The 14,279-nt window shown below is 40.1% G+C and overlaps 1 protein-coding gene across 1 annotated transcript in view; it reads right to left on the reverse strand.

Annotated features, from left to right (window-relative positions):
- The window catches only part of pusl1 (pseudouridine synthase like 1), a 50,555-nt gene that overhangs the window by 11,060 nt on the left and 25,216 nt on the right, over positions 1–14,279 (reverse strand). The window contains exons 4-5 of the mRNA XM_088938246.1: positions 10,955–11,104; positions 6,684–6,857 (exon numbers count right to left, since the gene is read on the reverse strand). Of these exons, the coding sequence (XP_088794372.1) occupies positions 6,684–6,857; positions 10,955–11,104 (324 nt within the window). The remainder of the gene's footprint in view (positions 1–6,683; positions 6,858–10,954; positions 11,105–14,279) is intronic.

Consider the following 14,279-nt stretch of genomic DNA (forward strand, 5'->3'; position numbering starts at 1 on the left):
CTGAGAGCAGCTGTACTCAAGCCATCAGCGCATGACAGGTTGTGAGAACCAAGATATCTTTCATCTTAACACTCTCTGATTGGACTTCAAAAGCTAAAAGTATTTCATAAAGGAAATAACCAGTTACAGCTCCTGCTTAGAGAAAATCAGATTATTACAGAAAATAAGATTACTGGAACTGAGTACTGTAAATCAATGCTATAGTCAGGTTATAAGCTTGTCTTTTATGTTTAAGAAATGGCCAGAAATCTGCAGTTTGTCACCATCTTTACCAAGACCTAAATCATTTAACCACACAGAAGTTTTATCATGCATTAGATCGATAGCAAAGCAATAGCAAAATTATTGCTTCTTCAGACTGCGAACACCTTAAAGAGAAAAACACTTTTATCTGTGATATTCTTATTGACAGATATTCTGAGTGTTAATAAAAGAATCGGCCCAATCTACATTTGTAGATTAGACAATCACAAAAAAGTCAACATAAACGAGTCTGCAACACCCACGGGTCTTCGAGAGAAGGAAGAGAGAGATAAAAATGTGATTGGACAGGAAATTCACATAGGGTTGGAGGGTGGAGGGACAGAAAAACAAACGAAGGAGGAAATGCAGGTACTTTTTTAAGAATGTGTGACTTTTAAGAAGGATGAAGAACCCATGGAAGAGAGGAAAGAGGTTAAAGGGTTTTCACAAATAATTAGTGTGCCTAAATACAGATTTCAGTTCAAATGAGCAGCACATTATCGGTTTTTATTCACATTCCTGATTGAAATCTACTTGTATTTTCAGTTTATTTTTTATGTTTTGTTTTCCACTAGAGTGTTTTGAAATAAAAGTCTATTGCTCTATCTGAGAGAGTTGTTAGTGATATACCAACTATCCGTCAGACTGCTTTTGGAGCTTTCAGCTGGGAATTGAGATCTCATGCAATTTGGTATTACAACCATCAAAAGGCCCTTGTTTCTATTTCACAGGTGGTGCATTAAAATGCAACACTGCAACTCTCTAACACTTTCCATTTCTTCCCAGTCATCTCAATTGACTGTTCTTCTTTTCCAGAACACTATGCCTATTTAGCTTCTTAAAAACATCTCAGAATTACTGTAAAATCTCCTGACTGGACCTGGTTATCTACATGTACAAAGTCAGGGGTTAGATCTCTATTTCTGAAAAGACCGTCAGCTTGGCTGAAGGTCATCTTTTACAGATGATAAGGTTTAGTGTGATAGATATCACAAGCCAATGGAAATATTCAATAATTTCTTTTTACCATTTAGGCTAACACTAACAGACATGACTTGCTGCAAGGGCAAGAGAGTGAATTGATGTAGTGCTGGGGAATAAAACATGTGTTCTCTGACCAGTACAGCACAGACTCTCACAGACCCTGCCATGAGCTGTTTCCCTTAGCTGAATGGGAGCTTCCTGTACCCAGAACCCCCTGCGGCTTGGCATGACTGCCCCGTTGCCTAGCAACCCCAAGTGCCGAACAGTAGAGGTATCAGTTCTGCAATTTAGACCCCTGCTGTCATCCTTCCTATTGCTCTTGTAGCTGTTACCCACGTACCGAACTGACCTACACTCCTGTACATGAATTTGCAATAATGATTTATGTTAAAATTTATCAGACAGATATCACCATATTTCACAGAAATACGGCATACTGCATGTCCATGAATTCCTAAAACCGTTTCACAGCATTGCTAGTGAATCACAGGTGTTTCATTTTATTTTCAGAAGCATTGAATTGTGTTTTCAAATGTGATTCATTTGAGATTTAGGACAGGCAAGCAAGTGTCATCTAACTCTTTTCCATAAGCAGCCTGTTCTTGCTTAGTGTTTTTCTCATTTTGTTTTACAGTGTACGTTTCTACTGCCTGCAAGCAAATCCCTGCACTAGACTACATAAAACATCATCTGCTGGATGCTTGCCCCATCAGGAACGTTCATGTAAACGGTTCTGAATTTCATTTGCTGCTTCTACATTGAAGAACCACTACTTATTCTTGGAAAAAGTGTGTTGCTTATTTCTGTACACACGGATACAACGAGAACACTAAAATGAGGTTTTAGTGGCATAGGTTTACCTGCAGGGGAATAGAGGAATTTGTGTGCTTGTCTCACCAAAAGGTTCGACGATTGCGACAAATATTTGTGATAAGAAGGTATATATAACAATTATTTGTCATTTTAAGTCTCTCTTAAATACATTACCTAGAACATTCTCTCTTAAACTATAAACTACCAGAAACTTTAGTTTATCCCATTTTAATACGTAAGAAACCTCATTTGCCACAAACTCAGAACACAACATTTCTTAAAACCTTACAAATATTTCACCCCTGAATTCTGACTTGTTTGCAACCGGTTTTCCTTAAAATAGGTACAAATTCTTTGTTAGTAGATTTAGCCATTAATGTGAATCCAAAATGAAAGTGACGTTTTGTGCCACAAAAGGTATCATTTCAACTAATGTGGGTTGGCTGTATTAACATATATAAGAGCAAATTAAGAGAATGAAAACAAAAATGGGATTTGTATCTGTAAAAGAATTCCAGATGAACTAAAGAAGCACAGAATGAATATGTTTAGACTACAACGAGACAGAAATAATCTTGCATGAGTTAGAACACCAGTAAAAAAGTGTGTGACATCACTGTACAAGCAAGAAAAAAGACTAAAATGGCAATGCTCCAGATCTCCAGAGAAGAACAGGTCTATGGGGAAAAGAAATATTGGACTGGATGCCAAGAGACAGAATAATGAACTACTGTAAAGAAGCAAGATTAAACAAATAAAAAATCAAGGTTCTTCAGGGGCTTTTACAAAGTTTGGAGGTAATGATCACAGCAGAAACATAAACGTTTCAACATTTGTTGTTGTTATGTTCTTCTTCTTTTCAGTTTTTAAAAGTTCTATCTCTGCAAATGCCGTAATAAAAGAGGTACTCCACTTAGTAAACCACCATCTTGGCTCAAAATCCAGGCCAAGATGGCCACTGAGCAACTAGAAAAAGCTGCAGAATTAGACACACCTGGGCTGTGAATGAAAGGAAGGCATTCCACCTGAGGGAAGAGTGCTGTGGGCAGGCGCACTGTGGAATTAGCCACACCTCTTCTCAATCAAGAAGCTCATAAAAGAGAGCAGCCCAGAGGCAGACAGTCACTTTGTGTCTGAACAGGCAACAGGCAACAGGCAACAGGCAACAGGCAACAGGCAACAGGCAACAGGCAACAGGCAACAGGCAACAGGCAACAGGCAACAGGCAACAGGCAACAGGCAACAGGCAACAGGCAAAAAAGGCCTGGAGAAAGGGGATCAGTCTGGAAGGGAAGTGTAAGGGTTCTGGAGATTGCAGTTGTCTCTAGAATTGGACTGGGCTCAGTAACAGTCCTAGGGGAATCAATGAGCTATGAGATGAGAAGATGTAGTAAATACCATATTCAGGAAGAACATACAGTAGGTGAGGGGCAGGGAGGCTGCACACTGGGGCTCGATGGTGCTGAAGTGTGCACTCGGTGAACAGGATTTTCCAAATTCACCACTTGTAACCTTCTTCTGGCTTGGCATGAGACAAGGAGTGTGTTGATGAGTACAGAGAACTGAGGAAGAGGATTTTTTGTTGACCGGCTGAAAAATGTGTTTTGGGATTTGCTGAAGGGGAAATCCAGACTAGATAAAGATCATCAGGAAATGGAAAAGGACATGTTTCCAACACCCACCCCCATAACTTTTCGATATCGTGAGATTACTAACTTATGAGACTGTTTATACAGCGATACACACTAAGCATACCCAGCCCTAGTTTGGTACACTATCTAGCACCAAATTTGTAATGTGAGGTCAGACAGCCATAAGCAGAGGGCTAATGGTATCGCACTGTACTGTCTGTTTTTGCTATATTATCTATACTGAAATTGCTGCAACTATTGTATGCACAACCCTGGTATTTATAATACAGTCATTTACAATTTACATATCCATTACATCCTCATAAGGAATGGGTGTGGTGTGGATCACACTGTATAAACACTTCAAGAGTATGATTTTATAGGTGGACCCTCTGACTTTGATGGTCTTTTTAACACTCCACGAAGAACGCCATGCAACACCCCTCAAGTCAGTTTCTGATTTTTCCCGTTTCCTGCTTTGCAGGTTTGGCAAAATTACGGTTTAATGTTGCTAACCGGCAACTTCAGCAAGACACAGTTTTCGAAAGACTTCAAAGACCCTCGTTGAGAAACAGCCAGGTGGGCAACTGAATTAGCAGAACGCACTCCATACGCCAAGCACAGTCACACACAAAACCCTCTGCCCTCTAACCCACTTTCACCTGTTCATATTCAGGAGCTTCCTTCGATGCTGTAACAACCATAAAGCAGCACAATTTGTTTTGTGTGGTGTAGAGTTTAATCCCTGAGGTGGCTTCATTTGGAGTGGTGCCACAAATGTCAAATAGTGACATTTCTGAAAATAAAAATGATCATTCGCTTCTACTTTCCTGGGTTATCCACAGAAACTATTCCCGAAACTAACAAAAACTGTTTCAATTGGATGCTTTCTCCTGGGGTGAAGCAGTTTTTGTTGTTTTAGTTTGACTCATTTTGTAGGCGTTATAGCTTTGTAGATGAGTTTCAGTCATTCAGCCTTGTGGGAGTCCGGAGGAGCTGCTAATGTCAATTTATAACATACTATAGGTCCCGGTGTGCAAAGGGAGACGCTGTTTATCACATCACCAGTGAACATCTAGTTTAATCATTTGTTTTTGAAAGAGCACAGGGATTATGGTGTCATCTGAACTCCCAATAGAAGGATTGTAGCCTGGCCACTGGCAATCAGCACTAGCTGAATCGTCCTTTGTGTAATCAGTAAACACAATCCCGAAAAAAAAAACAGGTGACAGATCTGCAGAATATGCTATAGAACTGCTCACGCACCATTGAATCTTCACTTCTGCACCTGCAGCAGAGGCAGAGACCTGGGTACACCAGGACTATAAGACCTCTAACCACTGCTTAAAGAGCTCCTCAAGGACCACCTTTTCAGACTGCTGTTTGTTCTCTTATATGATTCTTAATAACAATAATAGTAATTATTTTAAATAATAAACATTTAACACTTTTATAGCACTTTTCTGGACACTCCATTCAAAGTGCTTTACAGGTAATGGGGATCCCCTCCATCACCACCAGTGTGCAGCCCCACCTGGATGATATAACAGCAGCCATAGTGCACCAGTACGCTCCCCACACACCAGCTCTCAGCGGGGAGGAGAACAGATTAAGATTATTAGGAGGCCATGCTTATTAAAGGCCAGGACACTAAGGCTGACACCCTTACTGTTTTTTCAAGAAACTCCCTGGGATTTTTAGTGACGACAGAGAGTCAGGACCTGTTTTACATCACATTCAAAGGACAGCACCTTTTTACAGATAATATCCCGTCACAATACTGGAGCATTAGAATTTACACATACCACAGGGTGAGCGCCTCCTACTGGCGCCACTAACATCTCTTCCAGCAGCAACCTTAGTTTTTCCCAAGAGGTCTCCCATCCAGGTACTGGCCAGGCTCACACCTGCTAAGCTTCAGTGGGGCTGCAAGTTGTGAGTTGCAGGGTGATATAGCTGCTACAGTAGTAGTTACAATACGTACTGTATGTATTTACAGTATGTAACTACTGCACTGTATTTTGTTTCAGTCCAGTTACTGTGCTGAATATAAGATGCCTTGGATAAAGATCTCAGCAAAATCAATGCTGTCCAACCTGAGAAGTGTGTGCATGCTGACATTGTGTATTACTTACAGTACGTGTGAAAGCATCGCACGCTGTGCTAATCTCTCTATCAGCCAGAGAAACTCCCACCAGGTGTCAGAAGAACACCGTTTCTCATTTGCATAGCTGTAGAACTGTGACATATGGTGCTTCACAAGGTAGATTATGGAAGAGTGAACTGAAACGTACAGTATAGAAACAGGAGGAAAATCTTAAGGAAAAAAGGAGGAATTAAATTTTTATCCTGCTAGCCACTGGGTATCAAAGCTTTAACATCATCCCAGTCAGTCTGTGTGTAGTCAGTGCTTAATGGAGAACCCCTTCTTAAGCAGTGTTTTCTAACCTTTGAAATGAGATGCTATATAAAGGGATTTATCAACATCATCTCATTTAAACATCTTTTAACTGGCAGATATTTCTTAAAACTGCAAATCATGTGAAACCTGAAAACCACCTGACCAGGTCTTGCATTTCTGAATGAAAGATGAGATTTCCAGCTTTTTCCAGGATTTGTATTCCAAGCAGTTCACTGATAAAGAGGAAGCCATCTACGGACAACTTGAATACTACACACTCCACAGTGTGTATTGCAAGCTAACTTGAATTATACTCGCTGCTGCATTCTGCATTTTACGTTTTTTCAAAAGTATAAGGAATATATATTGTGTTATTATGGAGATCTCATTCCTTGGCACCAAAGTTCACAGACTTTCTTTATCCATCAGGCAAATGGTATGGACTTGCTCAGAAAATCAGCTGGCATCAAGTCTCCCTTTAAAGAAGACATGTTTATACCAAACGAACTGCAGCCCTGACCACAACACTCAGCTTTTAAACAAAAGGAAAGACCCTATATTTTGGGCTTTCGGAAGGTTTTCTTTCCATTACCAAGGGCGACCCTGCCCACCTGTTTAAGTGATGCTGTGCAAAGAAGCTGTGCCCAGCCGCGATGTCTGCCAGGAGCATTGTCTTCACGGGCGATTTGTAGGGCGTCTCGGAGTTGAGGGCGCGGAACGTGCTGAAGTTGTGTGTCCCCAGGAAAAGCCTGGCTGCTTCCTGCATGGCCTCCACATTCAGTTGGCTGTAAGAGGAGAAGCGCAATAATGGAGAACCAGTGCAGGCAGAATTCTTACAGTTAGATTCTAAGATTTCCTTAAAATAATAAATAAACAACTTATAAGAATAAGGAAGGGAGGTATGGTGGGGCATGTATAGTATTGCTGCCTTGCAGCGCTGGGGCCTTGGGTTCAATTCCAGATCTGGGGCGCTGTCTGTGTGGAGTTTGCATGTTCTTCTCATATGGGTTTCCTCCAGGCGCTCAGTTTTCTCCCACAGTCCACAGACATGCTGGTGGGTTTATCGGCTTCTGGGCAAATTGGCCCTGCTGTGCGTGTGTGAGTTTGTGTGTGTGTACAATGAGATGTACTGGCATCATGACCGAGGTGTATCCGTCCTTGTCCCCATTGCTGACTGGGATAAGTTCAGGCTCCCCTGCTACACTGTATTGGATAAAGTAATTAAGAAATGTATGGACGGATAATAAGAAGGAACAAGTACATGTTAATTCCACACTGAACAGAAAGAAGAAACACAACATTTTGGCTGTTGACCCTTTTTCATATAACCAATGAAGAAAATCTAAGCTTGGGTATGACAGGGTTAAACCATTGTATGAGGGAATTTCATTTGTGTGTACCACTGAACTTGAACACAAGTCCATACTGTTCACTTTTCAGGTTTTAGAAAGGGCTCAGATGTAAGTCTCCTTGGATAAAGATGTATGATCATAACGATAATCAGAATCAAAGATGTCGCCACTTTTAAGTTCTCTTAATTCCAGGCAGGTGGTCTTTTTTCTTGCTGGCGGTTGCTTTTTGAGTAACGTAGGGAGCCTTGTTAGAGGTTGAGATATGGTGGGGACTGGGGTGATGCAGTACTTCAGTGAAGGACATCAATGTCATTAATCTCTAGTGACATTAATGTGTTGGTCTTCAAGTCTTCCTCTGTCACGTTTCATTCTATTGTTCATTTTGATCACCAAGTGACAAAAAAGGGACATGGCCCTAGAAAGAGTTTTAAATATGAGCATACAGACAGATTAAAACAGCTGAATCTGATCAATTCTAATCAGAGGAGATTAAACTTGAATTCAGGTATTCAAAACCCCGAATGGTATTTACAAAGTCGGCCTAAATGAGTGATTCAGGAAGGACAGTGAAGAGAGGTCATAAAGAGAAGATTAAGAGGCGTATTCAGGACTAAAAAAAGAGGCTCTTCCTCGTGCACAGTCATGTGCAATTCCACCCAGCTCTGCTGTTGACAGTGAATCCCAGGGATTGTCCTAGAAGCAGAGCTGAATAGGATTATGGAATCAATCATCTTAAACATACTCAACAAGCCCCTCTATTTACTGCTTTTGAAATAGTTCTTTTAGATTTATACATTTAAATCTAAAGTGTTTTTAATTCGCCACCATTTTGTGATATTTCATCAAAACATTTCCTCCCTGATGGTGAAAAACATTTCCTGTCAACATGTTGGCTGTCAACATGTTAGCTCCAACTGAAGAGCTGATGTACTTCCTAGAAGCGACATACGATGACTTTTAAGACAGTGAACAGCCAAAAGGAGTAATGGAGTAAGTCAAAATATCTTCATGGCTCAGTCAAAGGGCTTTCACTATGCTCACTTCCAGCCTGCTTGGTTACAATTATAACACAAGGCTTATACCTTCATCCCTTCATCTAAGGCACTGTTAATTTATGAGATATGCAAGTCCACAGTGGGACAACGACTTGAGGAACAGAATTCAAGAACTGCTCCCAGTACTTAGGAAACACACAGTAACAATCATAAGCAAACAAAATGCTTAGGTGCATAGTATGAAGTACAGAATGTAGATCAAGGTGAAAGATCAAGGTAGAAAGTGTACAATACATTATTTAAACCACTTCGGGAGTATGGCATAGGGTTCTGGTCTCCAGTGTTATGAATGAATGAATGAATGAAGCCATAGACCAAAATTATAGAAGAGCTACAAGACCCACTGCAGGTCATACGGATATGGGTTTTGAGGATGGAATAAAGGAATGTGATATTTTCAGTATCAGAAAAAATATCTAAAAGGAAATAAGATCGATTGCAACAGTAGTATCAAATTAACTTCAAATTACAATGTTGAGAAATCAATGAAACATTGTTAAAAGTCAATTTTGCACCAAACCTAACACTTTCATTGTGGACACATTGTGTAGGCAGGGGACTTTATACTGGGATTTTTATAGGAATATGATGAGCACTGAAAGGTTGAATGACCTTTTTTCATTGTTACGTTTTCTTATGCTCTTGTATTACATTAACCCCATCCTATAACTGTAAATAAGATACTTGCAGCGGACTTTTAACCGATCACTTCAGCCTAAAAAATGCAAAACACAACACAAACCACATTACAAAGTGTAGAGAAAATAAAAAAGCAAAGGTACAACACAGGGCAATACTAAAATATAAGGCTATAAAATAATACTGTTGAACAGCAAAAGTGGAGTTTTTAGGAGAGTAAATTGGCCTTTCTATGAAAGAATATGCTGCAAGTAAGCAATCATATAGGTATAACCCTCACCTTCCTGCTGTTTTAAAGTTTTGGAACAGTTTTCAGCTTGGATCTTATGTACTGTCTGACAAGCAACTATAGATCAGGATAGCTGTGGGATTCTTCTCTAATCACAATTTCTTGCTGTGGTGTGTTATCGCCACTCTATCAAAACAAATCAGGGTTACACCTGATATGCATCAGCTACTTTCAGTACAGTTACACAACTGTGAAAAAAGACGTAATACTGCGCAGCAATGCTAAGCAAGGCCCTGCTGGGGAGCAGGAGAGGGAGGGAGTGGGTGGATGACAGCAGGCAGCTGGAAAAGCCTGCAGCTTCTCCTGCCCTACTTTTTCCAGAAATGAAGCAGGAGAATAAAAAAATTATTAACGTCTGCCGATCCCCTGTCAATGGGATTTTTTTTTTCAAGTCGGCACAAAAAGATTAACAAAAAAGAGCTGGCTTGCACCTGATTGTTCTCTAATAACTCAAACTTGCTTGACGCACAACAAATTTCTGAGAAATCAGACAGTAAAGTGCTATCGTATCACATCATAAACTTGTTTGTAAGAACTTACGAGAGGTTGCAAACAAGAGGAGGCTATTTGGCCCAACCAGCTCATATGGTAGTTAGTACTTAATTGCTCCCAGGATCTCATGCAGCTGTTACTTGAATGAAGCCAAAGCATCAGTTTCAACAATATGGCTGGGTACCTTCATCCATACCCCTACTACCATTTGTGTAAAGAGGTGCCTCCTGTTTTCAGTTTTAAGTTCACTTCCATATAGTTTCCACCTGTGCTCTGGGGTTTATGTTTCACAGTTCAACGTATCAATGTATTGGATTGCAGTAAAATACTGCACTGATATTCTCGCACATACAGATGTTATCTTGCTAAATCTAGACCACGAACATGGTTACTGTATGTGTCACCTGATTGGGATGTTAATGTTTTCATAGTTCTTGTTGTAGACTTTAAGACACAACAGCAAGCAAATCTCTCTTTACTTGTTTAAATGTGGCATCACACCTGTGAAGCTACATGTACCAATCATAGGAAATGACATCATTACTCCACTTGTGTTTTCAATGCTATTTGGCTGTCCAAGAACAAGAAGCATTGCTCTGCTCTATTGCATTTACCCTCACCACAGGTCTCAGTTCTCATTAATCTCAGATTCATTTACATGACCAGATCCAGGAATGTTCTGTACTGATCAGTAGGTGCAAAACTACCCCTCACTGTTAAAAAATAAACTATGTTGCACAATACATTACAGTTCATTCTTAATTGTTATGTAACATTGATAATTAGTCATAGGTTCCACCCCACAGAATTTCAGGGTGGTGCTGTGGTCAGCACTGCTGCTTCGGAATCGGTGGGAAACTGTAAAAAGTTATATATTTTTAGGAACCTTCTTTGCAGTTTTGTCATGTTATTATGCAATTTAAGAATATATTCAGATTCCACCCCCAGCTGCAGTGAGATAAAGCTGCCCAGATGTTTTCACACACAAGGCGGGTGTATATTGACAGAGATATCAGGGCAGGGAGTCTGGAAGCAGAGACGATCGCCACACTTACTTTTCTTGCACCAGCCAGCCGAGGTCCTTCTCAAACACAGGCAGCTGGGAGTAATTACGGAGCCCCGTCACCAATCGGTAGATGTACGTCCTTGACTTAGCATTGAACCGGGCATGAAACAGCGGAGGTACTATGGAGGACTTGATAATGCTGAAAAGGAGGCAAAAAGGTTTTCTGTCTCATCGTTGAAACGTACACCGAGTTTAAAGTGAAGCTGAGTGAATAGTATCTTGAATATATCATCAATGTTTGAGTCTTGAGCCTTTTGTTTCTCTCTGTTAGCCTTGGAGCACCAACTGCAAGCTCACCTGTTCAGACAGATTCCACCCTTATGGCACGTCTTTTATTTCCGAAGTGTAAGATCTAGGGGTAGCTTTTCAACTTTGAGAGAGTAGCTTTCAAATGGGATTCTGAAACACATTTCTGTACTGTCATAAATGGTTAATGCTCAATTTATTAACGATAAAAGTAGCAGCGTTATTCAGCAGCTTCATTTTAAATTGAAACAAGCGCACAGTTTTAAACAGAGATGAACATTTTAATAGTTCTTTATATTTTACTGAACTGATATAGACTGATATAGGAATTCAGGTGGGTAGCTGCGTCAGCATGCACAGGCTGCAAAGGAACAAGTAATAGGTTTATTCCATGCTGAAAAAAAGAAGAAAGAAAACACAACGTTTCGGCCGTGGAGCCTTCTTCAGGTGTGAGGGTCTCCAACCCCAGTCCAGATTTAATATGTAGCTTTTAAATGATCAATTTCTAAAGTCTCAAAACAAGTTAACTATCAGCAATTAAACAGGTGGTGGTCTGTAATGTAATTAAGAGATTATTTAGAACAACAATTCTCAAAGAGCAATGTTCCCTTCACTCAAACATTGATCATTTTTTATAAACATGTATTCCTAATCTTTAAGTAACAGATAATATATGGTGACCTATAAGAATAACTGGGTTGGGTCTCTCCTGAAGGTTGGAGCTCTCTGATACAGACAATGTATATGCCTCTTACACAATGTGCATCCAGTAATTTTTGCAGTGCAAACCCTGCTAGAAAACCACATATTTTTACATCACATGGTAAAAATAAGGGCAGTACGGCTCTGCCTCACAGCGCTGGGGCTCTGGTGTTAAATTCCGGACCTGGGGTGCTGTCTGTGTGGAGTTTTATGTTCTCCCTGTGTGGGTTTCCTCTGGGTGCTCTGGTTTCCTCCCACAGTGCAGACATGCTGGTAGGTTCACTGGCTTCTAGGAGAATTGGCACTGGTGTGAGTGCGTGCGTGTCTGTGTCTTTTGTGTGTGCCCTGTCACGGATCAGACAGACCACATGCTTTTTGTAGCTCAGCCAGTTCATTGATGTGGAGAGCTGTGGAAATCCTGGCAAACCATTTTAACTTGGTCAAAACCTGCCAGCAGCCCTGATTCTACACAGAAACCTCTGGACTATACTGTAGGCTCAGCCAGCACTGCCTTTCCTGATTGAGTAACATAAGACCCACTAGGATAGTGGTACAGTTCCCTGCGGTTAAGCACAACGGCACTGTAAGATCACTTTATTGGCCATATACAATTTCTTGCATTAGGAATTTGTTTTTTTTTCGCATACCCCAACTTGCTTTCCATGAGACACACAAACAGGGAGAGAGAAGCTTGGGGTCAGAGCGCAGGGTCAGCCATTGTACGGCGCCCCTGGAACAGTTGGGGTTAAGGGCCTTGCTCAGGGGCCCAAGGGACTAGGAATCCTCTGCCGGCTGCGGGATTTGAACTGGCAACCTTTTGGCCACAGGCACAGATGCTGAGCCACAGTGCCTTACATACACATACATTCATCCACTGCTGTGCAAAGATCTCAAGCATAGTTCTACACATTTTCCCTTATTCATGCAGAAATGCAATTCTATTTACTCAAATGTTTTTAAGTTTTCTAAGCCAGCAATTAACCTTGAAAGTTTTGATTTTGTAATATAAAAAGTGACCTTTTAGCTTGTACCATGGAGGTCTAGAGAAAAATATGATGTTAATGAAGAGGAACACCTGACAAGGAGTTGTCTGACAAATTAGATCTGATGGGTAACGGCGACAGATTACCTACGACAGTATGTCATACTGGCTATCTTGTGGAGTATACCTGGAGCTGTTGTGAAGAGTTTGAAGATTTTAAGAGAAATGACAAAAACAGGTTCTACTCACCAATGCTAGAATACACAAATTACAATGTTGTTATAACAGTAAAAACCAAGTGAAGGATCTCAGTAGATTGTTGATGTTCATGACATCCACAGTGTCTAAAACATGTTTTTATATTCTTCTGGTGAAAAGTTTTGGGTTTTAAATAATTGTGTGACTAAATACAGCAGACTGACAACTTTAATTGTTCAAATGACAACCATTATAAATCACTCCATGTGATATGTAAAGATGACATTTTCCGAAACCCAAAAATGACATCAAAAAACAAAACAACTAACAAGTCACTTCTCTGACAGATCAAGATCTAGCTTGTTTTCCTGTTTGCTCTAGTACTAGGATAAAACATTCATAAAACATGTTTTAAATTGTACCACTTCCAGATGTTGTTCATAAAATACAAGTACTTGGAAAAGATTTTCAGCACCTGTGTCTCACAGCTGTTTTGTGAAACACAATAATGTTCCACTTGAAATGCATGTGACTGTAAAGTCACTAAAAAAACTTTTAAATGCACCTTCTACCCTATTTCTAAACTGTCTTTAGGATTAAAAGAGCTTTGGATATCTTTATGAAGCACCTTAAGTAATTGGGCTTATGCTAAGAAGATTAGCACCACTGCAGATCCAAGGGTATGGCTTTTTAATAAGATTCTAATGTGTTTCGAGATGTTTTATTAAGATTTCCTGATGTGCAGAAGGAAGGATTAACACAATATCAATTTCACCTTAGTTTTAGAAGAGCTTATGCAGATAAGACAGAATGAAACCAACAGGAGTCAGTCCATCCTGCATGACTGCTTATTGATGAGAGGTCTCATGCAGCCTGCCTTTTCTAAGTCTATTTGTTTGAGTTTGTCAATACCTTCAATGATTTTGAATTCATACGGAGTCCTTTTATAATCTCCTCTGTTCAATACTAAAAGTGGCCGTTTCTTTAATCTGCCTCTGCGTGTTACTTCTTAAAACTCAGGATCAATATCATGACCTTACTGTAACACCAACATAAATAGAACACCTTAAAAGATGTCAGTAGAGATTTAATTATTTTGTTCCGCTACATCTTTATTTAAAAGCATGAAAATATTTCTACCATTACGTGTTTTTGTTCTAAAAGTTGCTAAAATAAGAATACATCC

Source organism: Atractosteus spatula, chromosome 20 (assembly GCF_055471065.1).
Source record: "Atractosteus spatula isolate fAtrSpa1 chromosome 20, fAtrSpa1.hap1, whole genome shotgun sequence".
Classification (NCBI taxonomy): domain Eukaryota; kingdom Metazoa; phylum Chordata; class Actinopteri; order Semionotiformes; family Lepisosteidae; genus Atractosteus; species Atractosteus spatula.